General features: G+C 37.1%; 1 protein-coding gene across 2 annotated transcripts in view; it reads left to right on the top strand.

Annotated features, from left to right (window-relative positions):
• The window catches only part of CNTNAP5 (contactin associated protein family member 5), a 282,878-nt gene that overhangs the window by 258,889 nt on the left and 5,898 nt on the right, over positions 1-18,091 (top strand). The window contains exons 21-24 of one of the 2 annotated variants that reach the window (XM_068687419.1): positions 516-646; positions 1,988-2,072; positions 12,253-12,471; positions 17,371-17,442. In XM_068687419.1, coding sequence (XP_068543520.1) covers positions 516-646; positions 1,988-2,072; positions 12,253-12,471; positions 17,371-17,442 — 507 coding nt within the window. Of the gene's footprint in view, positions 1-515; positions 647-1,987; positions 2,073-5,115; positions 5,234-12,252; positions 12,472-17,370; positions 17,443-18,091 lie in introns of those variants that run through there. The other variant, XM_068687420.1, reaches the window with a different exon arrangement.

Raw genomic sequence — 18,091 nt, 5'->3', positions numbered from 1 at the left:
ATCATAATGAATCTGGGCCTTTAAATGCCTGAAATTAAGTTATAATTCTCACAGTCGTCACAGTCTTCTGCATTGGCTGTTATATCTTGATGAAGTCCTGACTTGGAATAGTAAAATGCACCAATATTAGTTTAACAGAATAGTGCAAGGCCTGCATGCCCTCTGGTGGAAGCAATCCTTCACAGACTACCGTAGATCAGCTGTTGGGGCCATGCTCAATGTCTGACCTGGGGACAGACACTGTCTTCTTTGTTACACTCAGTTACTCTATTAAGTTATGCTTCTCCACAGCAGAGTTTGTTAGCTAGTAAGAAGAAAAACTCCTCCAGTGCATTTTTTTTTCCATACCTTTCATTAAAGTGAGAACTCTGTCATCTCTCTTCAACCTGTTTCTTGACTTTTTAACCTTGTTTCTCCACTATAATGAAAAGAAAATAAGTTATATGTTATGTAAAGATATTGAACAGTATCTCATTATGGACACAAGTTTTATAGAATCTTGCTCTGCTTTTAAGGAAGTTTACAGGTCCGATATAAGCTGAGTAAGGATGGGCTTCTTATTTTCACAATCGACTCTGGAAATTTTGCCAACCGAGAGCTGCACCATGTGAAGATTAACAGAGATGGCAGGGAGCTCATCATTCAGGTATGTCATGGCTTATTTTCAGGGCTAAATTCCCAGTTTGGTGTAAAGGAATACTTCATGCCAGAAACAGACCCACTGATTTCAGTGCCTGATTGCCAGTAGGAGGTCCAGCAGCAGAAAAGCCCTGTGAGTTAAACAAAAGCTCCATCCAGACCACGGCCTGGCCCAGACCATGCCTCAAAGAGTGCCCAGCAGTGGTATTTTCTATAGAGTGATTTCTCCCTTGTCTCTTACAATCTGTGAACTGGGAAACACATTTGACCAGAAATTCATCTGGACCACTAGAGTGGTGCTGGGGCTTAGGGTTATCTGTGTGACCTGTAGGCCCAAAGGGAGTACACAACATATATCATTTAAAAGCTGCCATATGGAGAAAAACAACCAAGGAGGGAGCACCAGGGAAAGTTATTTCATTAGGTGTATGTGCCCCAAAGGAAAATATGACTACAGCAGCTTCATCTTCTCAAAGAGGAAGGGCTGAAAGAAGGCAGGGTGCAGCCTGCTGATGTCCTGTTCCTTTGCTAGATGTAGGCCCACCCTTCGGTGTGCCCTGTTACTGTGGTGGTTTCATGGGAGGTGAGACCCCTCATCTGTCCCTGTTCTCTTGCATTGCCTGTTTTTCAAAGGCAGGATGAAGAGTGCCATCTTACTGCTCCTTCTGCTTTCCTTCTGAGGCTAATTACATCATTTCAAATTCCAAATTAAATTTGGTATGTCTGGTCCATGATCATTTAACAGAGGAGTGGCAGGGTAGGTCTAAGGAGAAACCATGTGTTAATGAAAGAATAGAATGAGAAAACAAAAGAAACACAGGGAGCACCATATTTTTTTCTTTCCTCTGCAATTTCCATTTCTTGTTAAAATAATATGCAGTTAACACAGCAACTAAAATAGGTAGGCCTGATTATCTAGGAAGGAGGTTTATGCTAACAGTCAGGGTTTTTTTCTATTGTCAGTCTTCTATTGTCTGCCACACTGTGGCTTTCTTCTATTGAGAACTAATTCTCCACAATGCATTCCTAGAGAGGTCTCCTTTGAGTGCACTCTGAAGTGACTAGACATGAAATTTGGGAAGCAGGGGAATTTCAGTGTTAAACATTTTAAGCTTTTCTGCAGGGGAAGTTTCTTTAAATCCCTTTATATGACTGTACTTGTGCACCTTCAGCTTCTCATTCAAAAATTAAAGCACATTCACTTTGCTATCTTTAGAAACTGAATCACGTTTGGGGGCAGAATTAAGTTATTTGCAGCTGAGAGCTTTCCCACAAGTTTGTGGTACACAGAAAGATCTAGAGGTATCTGTGTGCTGTTTTAATGAACTAATTTTTTGTCTTCTTCCAGGTTGATCAAGTTCTCAAACTCAAACACAACTTTTCTGAGATTGATTTTAAGGCCACCAAATCACTTACCTTGGGCAAGGTCACAGGTAGGTTTTACTAAAAATATTTTGGATTCATCAGTTATTATAGTGCTTGAGTTAACCTGTTCTGTGTGCTGGCTTTTTAACAGAGTTTTTTTATTTGGCTGATTTAGCTGTAAGGTTAGCCTGAGCATTCTAGTACTCCTACTTGTAAAAGCTTGTCTATGCAAAAATCTGGCAGCTTTACTTGTTTGCACTGATAGCAATATTATCTTTTCCCATTGCTCACTCCAGTAAAGTGATTCATATAGCCTGTGTGGCTGCACAGGGTGGCATCATTTTGCTGACTGTAGCTTGCTCCTCTGAAGCCATTTCTTTTTCCTAATGATAAGAACAGTGGTGTAAGCCCTCATCCTCTCTATCCGTATTGCACTCCCTGTCCTTTTCTGTTTGAATTGTGCAAGGAATGTTTGTGTTACATGTAGCACTGTGGCCACAATTCTGCATGCTCTGTGCATGTACCGTCTTTGTATTTACCCTTTCACACTACAAAGCCATTACAAGACCGGAAAACTTGGCCATAAATTTGAAAAGTAGAATTCCTCTATTTGATTTCAAGTATGTCACAGCACTTTACATAAGAGAGTCATTCTTTCCCAGTAAGATTCTAAATGCTTCCTTGGATATAAACGTTGTAGTCCTTTGTTAGAGTTGGGCCTCCCTATCAAGCCTACCATCTGTTTCATTATTTCAATTTATCTGCTTTATTAATAGCACCCAAAGCCTCTGGGACTGGTAGCTAGACAGAAACAATAGACATCCTCTAGTGTCTAGTTGTACAATATAATTGTATATAATGACATCAGTGCATTCTGCATCATGCTTTACTGAGTAGATTAAGGACAGGAACTGATTTTCCTCTTAATTATAACTGATGTTTGGTCAGAATGCAGCAATCTTCCAAGCCTTTATGGACAGGTTTGGGGACCTGACACTTTTCAACGCAAGTAAGGGCTAAGCTAAAATCTCATTTTGTCAAGGGTCATCTGTAGTGCTGAAAAATTGAAAGAGCGTTGCTTGTCATGATCTCTACCTTAAAGCTCCAGTTATAAATAACAAATCAGTAAACCAAGGCTTTTCTGAACAGCAAATGGAACATAGCACAAAGACCTTCAAACATATAACCAGCAAACTGAAGTTGCAAGTTGCAACTGAGCATCACGGAGAGAAGCTAGATGTAGCCACAAAAATAGTAATTTTACAAGTACAAGATTCTTAAAATGTCAAAAAGCCCAGATGTGTATCTCCAGCGGTTTGGCATTCAGTTCCACTGAACACCACAGATCTGTCTCTAGACAAATTCTAATGGATAAATCCTCCTCTGTTTTCTTCTCTCTTGCTCCAAAGTTTCTTGGGATTTTGTACTACTAATAACATTAATGATAGCAGTAGTTAATCTTATATAATGATGCTAGAGTCATGAACTTGTTCATCCAGCTGATAGGGAATCTTATTACTGTACCAGGAATCTCACAATTCATCCCAGCAGGTCACTTTAATTCCAGCCTGATCCTAATTCTGGTTTCTTCTTCATATATGAAATGAATTTCCTCAGACTATTCTTCTGTGTTAGGGATTCATTTGCCAAGTTTTATCCCACAGCTGTAGTTCTTTTGAGGAGAGTCCTTATGACCTCACATTGCAGGTCACAGATTCCCCTGACTCTTCTCTTCTTCAGGCTGAGCAGACCCAGCTCTCTCAGGCTTTTTTCATACAAAAGATACTCCAGTCCCTTAATCATCTTTGCCCTCTGTGGACTTACTACAGTAAGTCCTTGTCTGCTTTCTACTGGGGAGCCTAGAATCAAACCCAGCACTCCAGTTATGCAACACTCATAGAGAGTGCAGGGGAAGGATCATCTTCTTCTGTCTGCTGACATTGCTCTTCCCAAGGCAGACCTGGATGCCAGGATAACATTGGCCATCTTTGCTGAATGGCATACTGCTAGCTCATGGTCATCTTGTTGTCCGCCAGGACCCCCAGGTCTTTTCTCTGCAAAGCTGCTTTCCAACTGTTTGGGCCGCCAGTCAATGCTAGCGAATGGGGTTATTCTTAATCCAAGTGTAGACCCTTGAATTTTCTTTGTTGAAGCTCATGAGGTTACTTTTTGCCTATTTCTCTAGTTTGTCAAGGTCCCTCTGAATGCTGGAGAGATTGTCTGGTCTATCAACACTGTTTTGTATCTTCTCCAAATTTACTGAAGTTGTAAACTGTCCAATAATGACAATAAAAAAACGAAAAATGCCCAACTGCTACAAAATCAAGACTGCTTGCCTTGTAGTATCAAATGAGGAACTAGACTTTTATCATTTTAGGAAGGTAGAACTTACATTAATGTGTCCATTCATAATTTATAATATTTTATGGGTAAAATATTAACCATAGCTTGTTATAATGATGGCTTACCAAAAGGTGAATACTGTTAACCTAAACCAATACTCTCCAACTTCTTCCTTGTTCATCATCCTCTTCCCCTCAGTAAAAGCATAAACTTCTGGAGGCATGTGATGCTTAGTAGTAGATCTAGACCTCCGTCAGTGTTTGTTTTGAATGTCACTGAAACTTAGGTACCAGGTAAGTTACCACCAAAATAGAACCATATAGAACCATATAGAAAAACTGTACCCTGTATAGGGTACATCTGTACTATACTCTTCTGAAATTCTGTCTCTTCTAACCTGAATAGCACTGCTCATTTGCCTGCTCTAATAGTTTGATTATGGTTGCTTAACCACGTGATTATATCATCTTCTTTCTTGACTCTACCATTCATTTTCCTCTGGGTGAGAAATCTCTAAGAGGGCTTCCAGAAAGACATCTCACAAGATTAAAACCCCTTCCCTACTAGATTTTCTTATGATAACCATGCTAGCATAGCGGGAACTCTTGAAAAGTACAGTTTTATTCAATGACCAATTTTTAAGTCTCCCACTACCCCCAGCCCCTTTTGACTTTCTTTAGTCAAAAGCTACTTACACTCTGATACTTTTTTCTGCTTTTGAAATCTGTATTTTTGAATGGTTGCCCTACACCCATCTCTGAATTCCAGGAAAAAGCCTTCCATTTAAGGCAGAGGGGGTTCACCTGGAATTCAAATATAGGGGCACTCACTCTGCCACAGACTGCTTGAATGACCTTGGGCAAGCCGTTTATGTGCAGATATAAAGGTAAGTAGGCATTTTATTCCCACTGGAACCAATCTAAGCTTTAGTATCTCTGTTCTCTATCAGTAAAGCATGGATAATAGAACATCCCTACATCAGAGGGGCGCTAGGAGGATAAAAGCATTAAAGGCTGTGAGCTGTTCAGATCCACAGTAATGGGGCCATATAGCTGCCTTCGAAAGATCAATCTAAATATAAGTGTGGCTTTGAAGACAAGGGAGTAAAAAGAAGCAGCATTCAAGTAGCCAACAGGCGTTTGTTGAATTCATCCTCACAGCATCCAACAGTGATAGAGAAATATTATTATCCCATAGTTCGTTGTCATTTTTCTTCACACATACGAAGACAAGACGCAGAAAGACCTATCCAAAGCTCATCACTATCAATGGGGACTCTTTTCCTGGACTTTAGTGAGTACTGGATTCAGACCCCAAGTGGGTTGTACAGTTTATGGCAAAGCCTTAGTGAAATTTTAGCCAGAGTCCCAGTTCATTTACTTTAAGTGCTCCTTAAAGAGATCATACTGCTGAACTTAACCACGTGAGCTCTATTCTATTGACAATCTGACCTTACTGTGAGGCCAGTTCTGCTTTAAACAAGGGAGTGAACTGCGTGACTTTTAGAGGTGTGTTTCAATTTAGATTATTCTGTAATTCTCTGATCTCAGATATACATTTGCATATGCTTAGGTCTTGTCTAAAATAAAAAAGCTGTTATCCCAATGGGAAATATCATCTATTTGTTTTGGGGTTTACTGTATGATTCGTGTCTGAATAACAGTTCCTTTCTACCCCATAATGTGTATGGTGTTGAAAAAAAGAAGAGTGAATGAAAGGATCTGAAAGTGGCTCTAGTTCAGTGTTGGAGTTCTTTATTTCTATTCTGAACTAGTTATATCAGCACAGAAATACCTAAGATGTGACCATATCTGCAGCAGCTTTTAGTTGTGGTTTTTTTTTCCCCACTTTGAAAATTTCTCGTCGTGCTTCACCATATCTAAATCTTTTGCTATTACAATACCTGGAAAAAACAATCAGTGATGATGAGAAATTATTCTAATTGCAGGGTAATGAATCTAATTCTTTGCATATTTGCTTCTGAGCAAGTTAATACACTAGTAGTGTAGTGATTACAAGAGTAAAGGAAATTTGAAAGGAATTTGAAAAGAGATTTTAAAGGAATTTAAGAGTATTCTGCAGAAAAAGGTTGCAAAGATTTCCTTAGCACCTATTCATGTTGACCTGTCTAATTTATTTGTGTCCTCAAAATAATGAATTAGCAGAACTTCCTACACTAGCTACACTAAAGAACTGTGTAGCCTCCTACACTAAAGAACTGTGTAGCCTAGCTACATGATACCTTTTATCTCTAAAAGCTTGAACTGAAACACACTTAAGTTGTAGGGGTCTTTACACTGAATCATTCAGCTTATCTGAAAAGTAATTTTATTAAAATAATTGTGTAGGAGCAGTACATTTTTTATTATTTGTATAATAGATTTTCTTACTAAAAGTTCACAAGAAGAAAATGGAATCCACACACAGAAGAGATCACAGTACAATTAATCCTGGAGTGGTGTCATAGTACAGGAGATGATAATGGGATAATTAAATCACAGTGGGTAAGTTGGCATCAAGCCTGAGATACAAAACTTAACCCTGAAGAAGCATCTCCTTCTGGGGAGTTTTGATGGAAAGAACGTAAGTTGTAGTCCTTTTTTTAACCCCTTTGTGGAAAGTCATTCCATTTTTTAAGCTCTCAAGCTCACAAATTTCTTGAGAAATTTAAAGTCTGAGAATATTGTAGTCTACAATTTTTACAATACAGTAATGGCTGCAAGAGTTATAGTCTGGATTTGTCTTGTCATTGCAAAGCTTCCTCCTTTACTGCAGATTCTTCCCACCCTAAATGCCTATTTCTTAGTAGGAACTTATCCTGGAAAAAGATGTCTTGGGTGCATTTTAAGTCTAAAATAGTTTTCCCCATAGTAGCCTAGTAAAGTATTTGGGAAAATGAGAATAGCTACTTAGGAGAGACATTTGGGACCAAGATGGCACTAGTTACAATAAAAAAGCTTGGCTATCATAAGCGCTTGAAGTAATCCAAGGTCTGAGCCAACAATGCCATCATGTTTCTATTAAAAAGAGATGAAATACATTCAGACTTTTTCTCCAGTGGTATCATTTACTTTAAAATCGTAGCACCACAGTTAAATCTCTTTTTTTTTTTTCCCAATTATAATATTGCCTAACTGTGTCCAAGATTATTTACTCCTACCTAGAAATTTTATTTTTAGTTTGAATTTTTGCTACTTGAATTGATTTTAACTGTCTACTCATGAGAAAAATGTGTCTTTTGCACAGTCTCTCTATTTTCTTGCATATTTTCTTCTTTTTATGGATTATGTTTTGAGCCTATGCAAAATCACATAGGGCTGACTGTGTTATGACAGTTTAAGATTCAAATGTCAAAAATTTTGATGTAATAAATTTCACATTGCCATTCAAAGCAGCCCTTCATTTTCAGTGACAACCTGTCGTTTAGAAAACATACTAAATGCATGTCTGAAATTATCTCTGCTAAGCCTAATGAAACAAAAATTCTCAAATCTTTCACTTTGCATGAAATGTTCAGTTGCCAGTAAGTAAAGCCTGGAGTGTTCTGCTCATTCCTGGAAAAACAAAAGAAAAAGTCCCTTTTCTTTGCTCTTGCTGTTGTTTTCTGTTTCAGAAGTGGTTTGGAGGTATGCTGAATGCTTGGAGCCCTGTCTCCTGTTTAATCTCATCCTTTTCCTAAGGAAGAGACAAAGTGGCAGAACTCAATATTTCTGACTACAAAAAGTTTCTGTGTTGTTCACACTGCCACCTTTGTGGAAGACTCATACCAAGAAATGAAATTTTTCCATGGATGCCTTTTTGTGGGTTCCAGCCTAAACCAAGATATGCTTTCTTCCCTTTCTAAATTAATAATTAGCATCAGCAATGTTTACGGAGGTTGTTGAAGAACAGGGTAGAGTATATTTCTAGGTAACTACATGGTACCTGGTTGTTGACTAAATGTTTATGAGATGGGAGCAATACGGAGATTACAAGAGTCTTTTACTTCTGGCTCACAGAAACAAATCTAGTGACAAGGTCCAAGTAGTAACCTTGCCAACAATGTTCAGCACCTTGGTAAACTACGGTGAAGTATATAGTATAACTTCTACAAACAGCATCTTTCTGTTTCTCAGACTGGAAAAAAAGGACTACCGGTGCTTCAGTATATAGAGTAAACTATCCTTTGCATGTCCACCTAAGTGAAAAGTATCTAAGTAATATGTTTAGATTAATGAGCTAGTTAGGGTGCAGATATTTAAAACGTTTTATATCCTCACTGACATTAAAGAAGTTTCTAATCAGGAAATCTGTGATGGGCCTTTCTGGATGTTAGTGAGCACACAAGTAAACGTTCATCTCTGATTTAATTTTGAATGACATGAAATTAATGTTTAGAAAGAAAGGACGGGATAAGTATAGTAGGTAATGCTTATAGTCCCGTTTTCTACAGTGTTATTTTCAGAAAAGTCTTTTGAGCCACTCTCTCTGCACACAGATAACACTTTCTTTGATTCCAGTTAGCTGTCATGTTAGCTGTCCTTTATTTTGTCTTAATTTGCTGATACATTGCTGAGCAACCTCATGCTTGGTCCTAGAGTTTTGCAGAAGAATTCTATTATTCTATTTATGATGAAAATTAATTCCACATTACTGAGATATTAAGATTTGAAATTGTTTTATTTAACATTTTAAAACAAGTGTGTTACAAATAGCAGAGGTGCACAAAAACAGCTGTACAACACAATGTCTGTTTTGGAGAACAGAAATGAATCAGCAGAGAAATTATGTGGATATAATAAGTAGAGTGTTGCAAATACAACTGCATGTTTTACCTAATTCTCTTTGTCAAGGAAAGCTACTGCAAACACATTAAACTAGAAAACAGAAGAGTAAAACTGATGCAAATTTTATTGATCTGTGACATTGCAGACAGCTTTCAGGGAGCAGCTAGAGGACCCCACAAAAAGTTAGACCAACTTATGCACAACTCAACAGAGAAAGTTTTTTTTTTTACTAAAAATAAATTTATGGAAAAATAAACCTAAATTCCAGGTAATGAAGAGTTAAATTACTTAAAAGCCCCCAAAAATGCCTTTTCACACCAATCACCCTCTCCCCCCCCCCAAAGAGATAATTCAAAGTAACTCAGTCTCTAATTAGTCTCCTGTACCGCAAACAGAAACACTATGCTAAAATGTCATAAGATCAAATCGAACCATCATCAGCAGTTCAGTATAATTTTCAAAGCCAGTCTAATGCATGGAAAGATTTACAGCACTATGAGGTCACAGGAAGGCCACTGACATTTCACATGACCTTAGTTCAACACAGACCTTGGAGCTTCATGGAGCTATTTCTTTTACTGAGCACTGTGTCATGTAGTGAAAATATCTTTTGGAAAAACATTTTATTGTGATTTAAAGACTTCAAGTGACAGAATGGCTTTCAACCTTTAAAAAGCCTTTCCCACAAGTAATCATATTATAAACACAAATTTACATGATCCACACGGAGATTCATAGGGCATCACAAGTCATTCACATCCAAGTTCCATAGGACTCTTTTGAGTTCAGTGAAAGTCCAACTTTCTGAAAGACTTAATCAAGCACTGAAAGCCTTATAATAAAGAAGCCTGTACCTGTGCAGGTGGAATTTTTATCAGAGGACTCTCGGGTTGTTTTCAGTTTGTTCTTTGATTTTTATTTCATTTTTTTTAGTTATTACTTTTTTTATTTTTTCAAATTTCAAAGCTTTTTAACAAATCTAGTTCTCATTCTTGCAAAGCTGACTTTGTGAAAAGACTATGGGAATTTGCCCTTAATTTGACTTTTAAAGAAAGCCTTCAACAGCACTCTATCTTAGACTTTTCAAGTTACTGTTCCATGAAAAAAAGAATTCATTATTTCTTAGGTTTTACCTTTTGCACATTGGAGCAGAACAGAAGAATTTAGATTGCTCGATGCCTAAAAGATAACAACAAAACCACCTTTTGTGTCAGAGTTAAGAAAACAGGAAAGGCTGAGAGTACAAATGTTTACAAAGGTTTCTGTAAATTCAACAAAGAAGACAAATACTGTAAATCAGCCTTTTGGGTTTTATATAAGCCTTCTTGCAGAAACTTGGGAATGATTCTTTGTCTGTTTTATAATACCTCTGCCAAAATCTCATTAAAAACCTGAATGCAATACTTCCTACATACTTTGAGAAGAGCAAATGTGAACCTCTGTAAGGCAGCAATTTTTCCATTGGCAAAGTCTCACTGTTTCCCTTCCTGTGTCTCCTTCTGGCAGTTGCCCACAGCCCAGAAGTTTTTCCCCATGACAGCTCTGTCAGTGATAGATAGGTCAGCAGACTGAGGGGTCTCCTATAAGACCTCTGGGAAAAAATGGCCAAACTCTTCCAAATTATATTTCTATGAAAACCTTCAAACATAATTACTAAATCTTTCTTGGTTTATTCCCTCTGACTGCGTGACATTATGGACTCAGATCCTTAGTGCCAAAATTAACCTGTGATTTGTGCTCATTTTGAGAAGTCTTGGTATTTTCTTATACATAAAATATGTATATGTCTTTCTGGTAGAAAAGTCAGTTACAAAGATATAAGAGAAGTTGTACTTTTTTTCCTAAATTCCTTTGGCTGAGAGGTTTTAAATCATTGTATTGGAGTGATGGTAGGAAAACTGGAACCTACTTTAAATTTTACCATCTTACTCTTTGAAGCTATGAAAATAAACCTGAAAAGCTGAGAATCCTTATTTTCTAATATTATTGGAACTATTTCCAAAGTTTTGAATGCTAGTTGTTTGTTGGGTTTTTTTGTTTGTTTGTTTTTTGTTTTTTTCATTAGTAAGTAAATTTGAAGACTTTGAATAATTATTGATACTATTTTTATGTGCATTTGTGTTTTTTGTCTTGTTTTGTTTAATTGACCTTGATACCAAAGCACATCATGCTACAGACCTCTGAGCAGTATGAATTTCATTTTCTGGAAAGTAAATAAATGAGAGCTTGGAGTAAAGAGAAGATGGCTTCAACGTCCTTCATTGACTTTTCAAAACATTGATATTAAAACATTTAGAACTAAATAAAAAACACGTCGTTGAATTTGCTTTCTCTTTGTGAAATGAACAAAGGCAGACACATACATTAATTGCACCATCTCATCTTCTGGCTGGAAAAGAGCATGGGGATACTGGTTTCGACTTAAATGAAGTATAGTTTTGAATTTTATGAGTAGAATAGGCCTGGCAGAGTTACAGCCTAGCTCATAATTAGGAGGATTCCTAGCAGCTCTATTATAAAAATAAGAAGTGTTAATGCTAACAACATAATTACATGGATTGGAAAAAATAAAAAATAGACGTCTGAAGAAGAGTGGAAGTCTTTACTAGGAACCTATCAATACTGGACCACATGAAACATTACATAATAGACAATGGAGAGCAGGATCCTTTGTGAAAAGAGTGGAGGAAGTAGAAAGACACATCTGTGAACATGGTGTTATTAGAGATGCAAAAATGTTGAAGAGGATCACCCCCAGGATCCTGTGATAGTCAGTGTTGTTATTTTTGCTCTTTATAATTATTGTTGTGCTGATTAGCACCTATAATGTGTTAGGTATTGTTAAGACAGCAGGAAAAATGGATAAGGATATGGATAACACAGTGCTGTATTTTTTATTTTTTTTTTTGTCCAAGTCAACTTGATAGTAAGTAAGTAAGTAGCATTGTAGAGAAAACACTGGGGATGGTAACCTTGTGGGTCATTCCAGGGAGGACTTGTGGACTGCTTAAAGAGAACCTGAACAATTTAAATTGAATAAAGAGAAGTAAAACAGTAGGTAAAACAATAAGAGGATTAATTTTTTAATGTGTCTTCCTAAAACAGACAATCCCCAGACTGTTTTTCTGTTGTGCTGCAGATAGTTTGTCACTGGACCCTGAAGTCTCAAAGGCAAATGCCTATGGATTCACTGGCTGCCTGTCCTCTGTTCGGTATAACCACATTGCTCCCCTGAAAGCTGCCTTACGCCATCCCAGCATTGCTCCTGTGACTGTCAAGGGCTCCTTGACTGAATCCAGCTGTGCATCCCTGATGGAAACTGATGTGAACACAGCAACCACAATATATTCCTCATCAGGTATGACCTGCCAAGAGGGGAATGGGAAAATTAAAGAATACCAGGGTGTGAGGTTTCTTTCATTTTTGCTGTAATGCAATTGTGAGAGTGTTATAAACATTGGAACTGTGAAGCTGACTTTTCTCTCAGAATCAGGAGTGTTAAGGATGGGCCTTAGGATTAGCCAATGCCACTTTAAAGGGCATTATACTGAAACATACCTATAACAAATAAAAAATTCTCACCACCATAGTGGAAACAGCATCTGAATTATTGAGAGTCTGATTTGACATTCCCGTCCGCTCTAGATAGCTCCAGTGTCACAGATCTCAAAGGAAAACATAAATGTTACACAGATTTCATATCCCGGTTGTGATCAGCAGTAAGAATCATATGACAAACTAGTCAGATCTGTTCCCACCCTAGCAGAAAGGAGCAAAACCTCTTTGTACGAGCCCCTTGACACATACACATCACCTCCATTGAATGCTTGTAATTTATTCTCTCAGGCTAAAGGGAAGGAGCAGTACTTGAGCAGTGCCAGTAAGATGATTCCAACAGTTCGTTTATGTCTTTCAATCCTGAAACTGCCCTCTGGGAATCTTAAGAATTTTGCATATGTGAATTTGTATGCAGAGAAGGAGTCTCAGAGCAGCTGGGAGAATTGTCACCACTAAACAGGGGCAATCAAGTTGCTGCTTTAGTCACCGCTGCATGTAGCAGAATTCCTAATGACCAGAAAGTGGTATAAATTAAGAGCTGTTTTTTGCCCCTTGACCTCTGAAGCCACTTTCTCTTTTACTAACTAATAAACCTCTGTTATATATCATAATATGATTCCTTTTACATTTGTACTTGCATCAAATCTCCATTTCCTGCAGCTTCTGCCTAAGACAGTCAATGGGGAAAAAAAAAAAATCTTGCTATTAGCATTCTGCATAAGGAAAAAAGCTGCTGATTACTCTGTGGAGAGCGGCTGGCAGTGTGTGTGTGCACTTCTCTCCCTCCTGCCCCCAACTTTATTTTCTCCACCCAGAGTTGTCTAAAGTATCTGCTTTGAAGCACACAAAAAATGTAAATACTATATGTGTGATAATACTGAAAATATTAACTCCTTGCCCTGTAATCTGTCCTCCTGATGATTTAGTATTTCTGGACTTCAGAAGTCAGTAAAACCTGAGACTCAGAACTGCAGGACAGAACACAGAGCAAAATTTGGCATCTTTGCACTTATATATTTAAATCTTATAATCAGCTGCACTTTAATGTCAAGGTTAAGTACTGTTACATCAGAAATGTAGAATTATTATAAAAGCCCAAACATATTTTACCCTCTCTGTGCTTTAAAATACATTTTCTTCTCAATATGATACATTAAATGACAGTACTGCCTCACTATTCACATTGGTCTTGATTAAAGCCTGAATAAGATCTTTAGAACAAGTTAGTTCTGAAGACTTTATATGCTATAGTAAGAACACTGGGTGGTAGATTCTTTAAACAAACAAACAAAAAAAATCCAATCTATAGCAAATTATTCTTTGTATAGATGTACTTTAAAATTACATTTATGCGTGGGAAGGATACATTTTAATAAAAAGAATATAGTTAAGGATTAACTTTCAGCCACTTATATCTCAATTCATCACTTCTCGATTTATCATTATTGTATGTCTGAGAAGAAAAATAGAACTCAAAGTTGACTCTACAAGTCTGTGTCAGTTTTCTAGTGTACAGATGCAACAAAAATGACCTTTAGGAAATCTCAATGTAAGTGTGTGGGGAAAAAAACAAACAAACAAACAAAAACTTTCTATATTTATAAGCTGAAAACAATTGAAGCTCTCTCCTTCAGACAAGAATATTTATTGCCTTCAAGAAAGTCCCATAGGTAACAGATGCTGAATAAAATGTAGTCACTTGTGGCTCAGTTATCCATGCACATGGTTTTTGATTATGAAACACAAAATGAAAGCTGACATTGTGATTTTGATATTTAACAAAGATGTAGAAATCACCTTATTTCTTGCTGAGATACATGTAGAGATATTGGCATTCTGAGCTCTACACTGATGGCATAAAGATGTTGGACTCTTACTGTACTATTTGTTTTAGAGTATTAAAATACTGTAAATGCCACAGCAGATGCATCTGTGAGAATGGTGGAATTCTGAACTGTTTGTCAGCCCAGGTCTTCATACAGTTAAAGTAAAAATACCAAAGATAGAAATATTTTTGCTTCTGAAAGGCAACCTAGATGGTACAAGTCCCTGTCTCATTGTGCTTGTTCTGCTGAACCTGATATTTCCTCATGAAGAGGAACAGTAGATGAGCCATAGGCAGCCTTGGCTGTAGCAGCTATGAGATTAAAGTAAGGAAAGAAAAAAAGAAAAAAGTAGTTATGACTTCAATCCCAAAATTCAGGAGAGGGACCTGCTTGGAAGAATCTCATGAGATACTGGGATGCTGAGAAGAGGGATCCAGGACAGCTGTTTGATTTACAAGGATCACCTTCTCCAAGATCAAGAATGGTTCATCCTGATGGGCAGGAAAATTTAGCAAAGACAGTAGGTCCAGAGAGGTTGTGGAGTCTCTGTCCTTGGGTGGTATTTTCAAAACCCAAATGGATACAGTCATGGGAAACTGTTGTAACAGACCCAGTTCTGAGTAGGGGTTTGAACTAGATGAATTCCAGACGGGTCTTCCAACTTCATCAATACTGTGACTTTATGACTCACATTAATGTCATCAGTTATATCTAAAAGGAGGAGGATGTCCTGAAAAATTCTCTTATGAGACAAAGTGTTGCTTTTCCTCGGCTTCACAGTTTATTGTGTTCCCACTGGGAATGGTTCAGCTGTCACATGCCATCTGCTCCCCTGTAAAAAACACTTATCTCCTTGTATCTTGATTTTATTTGTCAGTCAAAACATAATTCTTAAGACCTATGCCTGTTGACTCCCATTCTGAAAATAATTTGCAACATTTGCCTTGGTTTCTTCTCAGTGCTTAAATTCTGGTAACAGTCACCAAAAAACAATGGAGCTTTGATAACATGTAGAATCAGAACTTATGTACCTTTTTGGCATGAATTACATCTGATATGTTTTTCAGGTAGATATTTAATTTCACTTTTCCATACATGGTTAATAGTCTTTCATGGCTCTACTTGACTAATACCACACACCAAATACCAGTTAGAGATATTTCTTCAGTTACAGTAGGACTGACAATTCAGCAGATGTGTGTATTTATTTCACTGGAGACATTTGAGGACTTGAACAGAAAATATACTTTATCTGTACTTACGTGTAAAAGAACAATTTTTAACCCTGTTCCAGTCCCATGAATATAGTAAATAAGATGAAGCATTACCATGACTATTTATTGCTTGGCAACATCACTATATAAGCACCAAACAAGGGACACATTGTAAATAGGTCTCAACTTGAGTGTCCAAATATGTCAAAATTAGCAATTACATTCATGGTGATTGTGGGTATACTAGAGTTGTACTGTAGATATTCAGTTGACACCCAAAGTCCTTTTTGTGCCTGTAGCTCAGACAATGAACTGCAGATAGAGTGAACCCTGACTGTTTAGAATGAATTTGTTTGATGAGAAATCCTTCCACCTCTAAATCCCACAGTAGCCTCTTTGAAATTGATGCCTTCTGCATGTCTTTGGGGCTCATATGAATGTTGGAGGAGAATAAGGGAAAAAAGTACCCTCATTATGGTCTTAAACAACCCAAAGCCACCATCTTTACAAACTCAGCACCTCGTGATACACAAATACAAAATAGTTGTGTGTTTATTTAAAAAATATCTTATTGGATGATGGAGTACCTAATTGTGACTTTGCCAGGTTCTAAGGCAATGTTCAGTTGCATTAAACCTTGCAATACTCAGAGTTTCTCAATCAGGCTTACATTTGTATCGGAAAGATCAGTTTGACAAAGAAATACAATACATAGCAGAGAGAGTCATCCCTAACTCCAAAGTACGTGCACTGAGTAGTAGCCTGGAGGTATGCAAAGGAGAGAAACACAAATTGTCTCTTTAAAGGAGACAGTGAGCTGAAAGAAAAAATAAATAAATAAATAAATAAATAAATAAAAGGAAAAAAGAAAAAAAAAGAGGTGAAAGAAAATGTACAAAAGTACAAACAGGACAAAAGTAGGTACAGTGCCATAACTCCACTGACTTCAGAGACTGCTTGACCTCTCAGTTTTGAATCTGAATTTGAAACTCCCAGTATGTAGACATTTTGGCCCACTGTTTTTGACAGCAGTCATTTATAAAAAGGTTAGAAGAGAGCTTCAACATCTAGGAGTTTTTAAATATAGGAATTCATTTATGACCCCTCTCTGTTTTGAATTCCATTTGACCACTGCATTTCTGCAATGGAGAGGAAAACATCCCTTACAAGATATTGTTCCAAGCAGAGACTGCTTCTCTTTATGGGATTGAATTTGACTTGTATATCTTCACCTACAAATGTAGGTCAGGTCTATATCTGTCTAGCTTTCCTTTTGCTTCTTTCTGATATTGTTTCTTAGGTACTAAGAAAAAAAAAAAAAAAAAAAAAAAAAAAAAAAAGGCTGGTTTGAATGTCTCTCTGTGATTCCTCTACAGATAAACTGAGAAAACACTTTCAGATGTTAGAGTAGTTGTGAGTCTTTCTGTTTCCTTTTAAATACATCCTTAACAGACTTTGCTCTTGGACACATAGAAGAAAATTGTCCTGCAAACTCACTTTATTTTTCAGAGAGCTTCTTGATTCTTCAGTCCCCCAAATCACATCTTTTGAAAACACATTACAATTCATGAGGGTAAAAGGACACTTCTGTCTAAGCCACAGTGAAAATTAATGTAGTTGATATAGAAAATAAGTCTTGTTATGTTTAACCAACTGCAGATCCTTTTGGGAAGACAGATGAAAGGGAGCCTCTCACCAATGCTGTCAGAAGTGATTCTGCTGTTATTGGAGGTAACTTCATTTTTAAAAATTAAAATTGAAATGTAATTCTGTCATGGCAAGTATCTAGGTAACTTTAAATTTGGGCCCCATAAAATCCAATTCAGCTAGTTTTCGTGATCTGATGCAGGTCTAGTATTTTCTCAATTTATTAGCACACATCTATATCAAGTTACCTAGATAGGTACCTGTATTATGAACTATATGAACTAAGGCCATAGTGTTGGGCTTGGTATTGGTATACATGGTATTGGGTACCAACCAAGGTAACCGGTAATTGCTTTACACACTACTCTGATGAGAGCCTCAACAGAGTATTCACACATTCTCTACTTCTTGAGCTCTCGATTTGCAAGTTGATGTTGTGGAACTTGCTAGGTCATATGGAAGCATTTATATACTGGGGAAAGTTGTCTTTATAGCTTCATGTAGGGTTTTCATTTTCCTTTAACAACCTGGAAGGCAATTTATCTCTGTTTATTTTATAGGACACCCTGTAGGGAGCTGTCTTTGATAATATCTAGAAGCTATAAAGCTAAGTGTACAAGGCTCATGCAAGGTTTCAGAGATAACACAGAAGAAAATATGACAGGGCAGGAATTTGTTTGAGCATACAGATTTTTTTCTGTCTTTTATTTTTTTAATAAACAAACACACTGAA

Source organism: Anas acuta, chromosome 6, assembly GCF_963932015.1.
Source record: "Anas acuta chromosome 6, bAnaAcu1.1, whole genome shotgun sequence".
NCBI classification, from domain to species: domain Eukaryota; kingdom Metazoa; phylum Chordata; class Aves; order Anseriformes; family Anatidae; genus Anas; species Anas acuta.
This window is presented reverse-complemented; position numbering and strand designations above follow the sequence as displayed.